Raw genomic sequence first — 2,500 nt, forward strand, 5'->3', positions numbered from 1 at the left:
GGGTTGAGCTCCAGGAGCTCGCGGGAGCGGCCGGTGGCCAGCTCGTACTGCTCGTCCAGGAGAGGCACGAAGGCGTTCTCCAGCACGTCCGAGCTGTGGGCCAGCAATACCAGGGCCAGCAGGCGGCGGTCCATGCGCTGGGTGTCCTTCACCCACTTGTCCAGGAAGGCGTCCTGCAGCTTCTTGATCAGCCGCTGCTTGAGGGTGTCGTTGGTGACCGGGTGGGTGGTCATGTCGAAGAGCAGGAAGTTCTGCTTCTCCGTGGTCAGCACGCCCTTCTCCACCAGGCTCTTGGCCAGCCGCTCCCGCACGTTGCGGATCTGGTAGTTGAGCTTCAGGGGGTTCCACGTCTCACCTGGTTCAGGGAGCGGGGGGAAATAAACAAACCGGTCAGTAAAACAGGAGTGTGTCCCCTACCACCCCCCCCCCCAACCTCAGGGTCATCACTCCCCCCCCCCCTCCCCTTCAACCTCCAGGCCTCAATCATGGCCGCCCTCAATCATGGCCACCCCCCTCCCCCCTCAACCTCCAGGCAAAAGCGGGCCCCCCCCCCACTCCAGGCCAAGGCCCCCCCCACTCCAGGTCAAGGCCCCCCCCCCTCACTCCTGGCCACGGCCCCCACCCCCCCCCACTCCAGGCCAAGGCGCCCCCCCCCCCCACACTCCAGGCCAAGGCCCCCCCCCCCCACACTCCAGGCCAAGGCCTCCCCCCACTCCAGGCCAAGGCCCCCCCCACCCCCACCCCCACCCCACTCCAGGCCAAGGCGCCACCCCCCCACACTCCAGGCCAAGGCCCCCCCCCCACACTCCAGGCCAAGGCCCCCCCCCCCCCCACTCCAGGCCAAGGCCCCCCCCCACCCCACTCCGGCCTTCCCTCTGTTGCTCCCTCTGGAAGCAGTGGTCAGGCCTCAGCTGGAAAGTGTCCCATTCCGGGCCCAGGCACTTTGGGAAGAGCTGTCAAAGACCCTCGGAGAGAGAGAGAGAGAGAGAGTGTGGGACGGGGGGTTGAGGTCATGGGAGGGGACTTCAGTTCCAAGTGGAGATTGAGAATTGAGAAAGGAACGGGGGGGGGTGGGGGACTGAGAGGGGTCGGGGTGGGTGTGGGGAGGGGAGTGAGAGAGGGGTCGGGGTGGGTGTGGGGAGGGGGAGTGACAGAGAGAGGGGGGGGGGGGAGTGACAGAGAGGTCGGGGTGGGTGTGGGGAGGGGGAGTGAGAGAGGGGTCGGGGTGGGTGTGGGGAGGGGTGAGGGGGAGTGACAGAAGGGGTCGGGGTGGGTGGCGGAGGGGGAGTGACAGAGAAGTGTCGGGGTGGGTGGGGGAGGGGGAGTGACAGAGACGGGTCGGGGTGGGTGGGGGAGGGGAGGTGACAGAGACGGGTCGGGGTGGGTGGGGGAGGGGGAGTGACAGAGAGGGGTCGGGGTGGGGACGGGGAGTGAGAGAGAGGGGTCGGGGTGGGTGTGGGGGAGGGGGTGAGAGAGGGGGAGGGTTGGGTGTGGGGGGGGAGGGGGTCACAGAGGGGGGGTCGGGGTGGGTGTGGGGGAGTGACAGAGAGGGGTCGGGGTGGGTGTGAGGGTGACAGAGAGGGGTCGGGGTGTGGAGGGGGAGTGGCAGAGAGGGGTCGCGGTGGGTGTTGGGAGGGGGAGTGAGAGAGGGGTCGGGGTGGGGGTGACAGAGAGGGGTCGGGGTGGGTGGGGGAGTGCCAGAGAGGGGTCGGGGTGGGTGTGGGGGGTGGGAGTGACAGAGAGGGGTCGGGGTGGTTGTGGGCGGGGGGGGAGGGGAGTGACAGAGAGGGGTCGGGGTGGGTGGGGGAGGGGGAGTGACAGAGAGGGGTCGTGGTGGGTGTTGGGAGGGGGAGTGAGAGAGGGTCGGGGTGGGGGGTGACAGAGAGGGGTCGGGGTGGGTGGGGGAGTGCCAGAGAGGGGTCGGGGTGGGTGTGGGGGGTGGGAGTGACAGAGAGGGGTCGGGGTGGTTGTGGGCGGGGGGGGAGGGGGAGTGACAGAGAGGGGTCGGGGTGGGTGTGGGGCGGGAGGGGGGGGGGGGGGGAGTGACAGAGAGGGGTCGGAGTGGGTGACAGAGAGGGGTCGGGGTGGGGGTGGGAGGGGGGGGGTGAGTGACAGAGAGGGGTCAGGGTGGGTGTGGGGAGGGGGAGTGACAGAGCGGGGTCGGGGGTGGGTGTGGGGGGGGGGGGGAGTGACAGAGAGGGGTCGGGGTGGGGAGGGGGAGTGACAGAGAGGGGTCGGGGTGGGGGGGGGGGGGGGAGTGATAGAGAGGGGTCGGAGTGGGTGACAGAGAGGGGTCGGGGTGGGGGTGGGAGGGGGGGGGGTGAGTGACAGAGAGGGGTCAGGGTGGGTGTGGGGAGGGGGAGTGACAGAGCGGGGTCGGGGTGGGTGTGGGGGGGGGGGGGGAGTGACAGAGAGGGGTCGGGGTGGGGAGGGGGAGTGACAGAGAGGGGTCGGGGTGGGTGTGGGGAGGGGGAGTGACAGAGAGGGGTCGGGGTGTGTG

The 2,500-nt window shown here is 70.1% G+C and overlaps 1 protein-coding gene across 1 annotated transcript in view; it reads right to left on the bottom strand.

Moving 5' to 3' along the window:
* Window positions 1-2: 2 nt before the first annotated feature.
* LOC140402872 (Golgi phosphoprotein 3-like) overlaps window positions 3-2,500 on the bottom strand; it is a gene marked incomplete at its 3' end in the record, with an annotated part of 76,716 nt that continues 74,218 nt past the window's right edge. Inside the window, exon 4 of the mRNA XM_072490497.1 lies at window positions 3-355. Coding sequence (XP_072346598.1) covers window positions 3-355 — 353 coding nt within the window. The remainder of the gene's footprint in view (window positions 356-2,500) is intronic.

The sequence above is a fragment of the Scyliorhinus torazame genome, chromosome 26, assembly GCF_047496885.1.
Source record: "Scyliorhinus torazame isolate Kashiwa2021f chromosome 26, sScyTor2.1, whole genome shotgun sequence".
Taxonomy (NCBI): domain Eukaryota; kingdom Metazoa; phylum Chordata; class Chondrichthyes; order Carcharhiniformes; family Scyliorhinidae; genus Scyliorhinus; species Scyliorhinus torazame.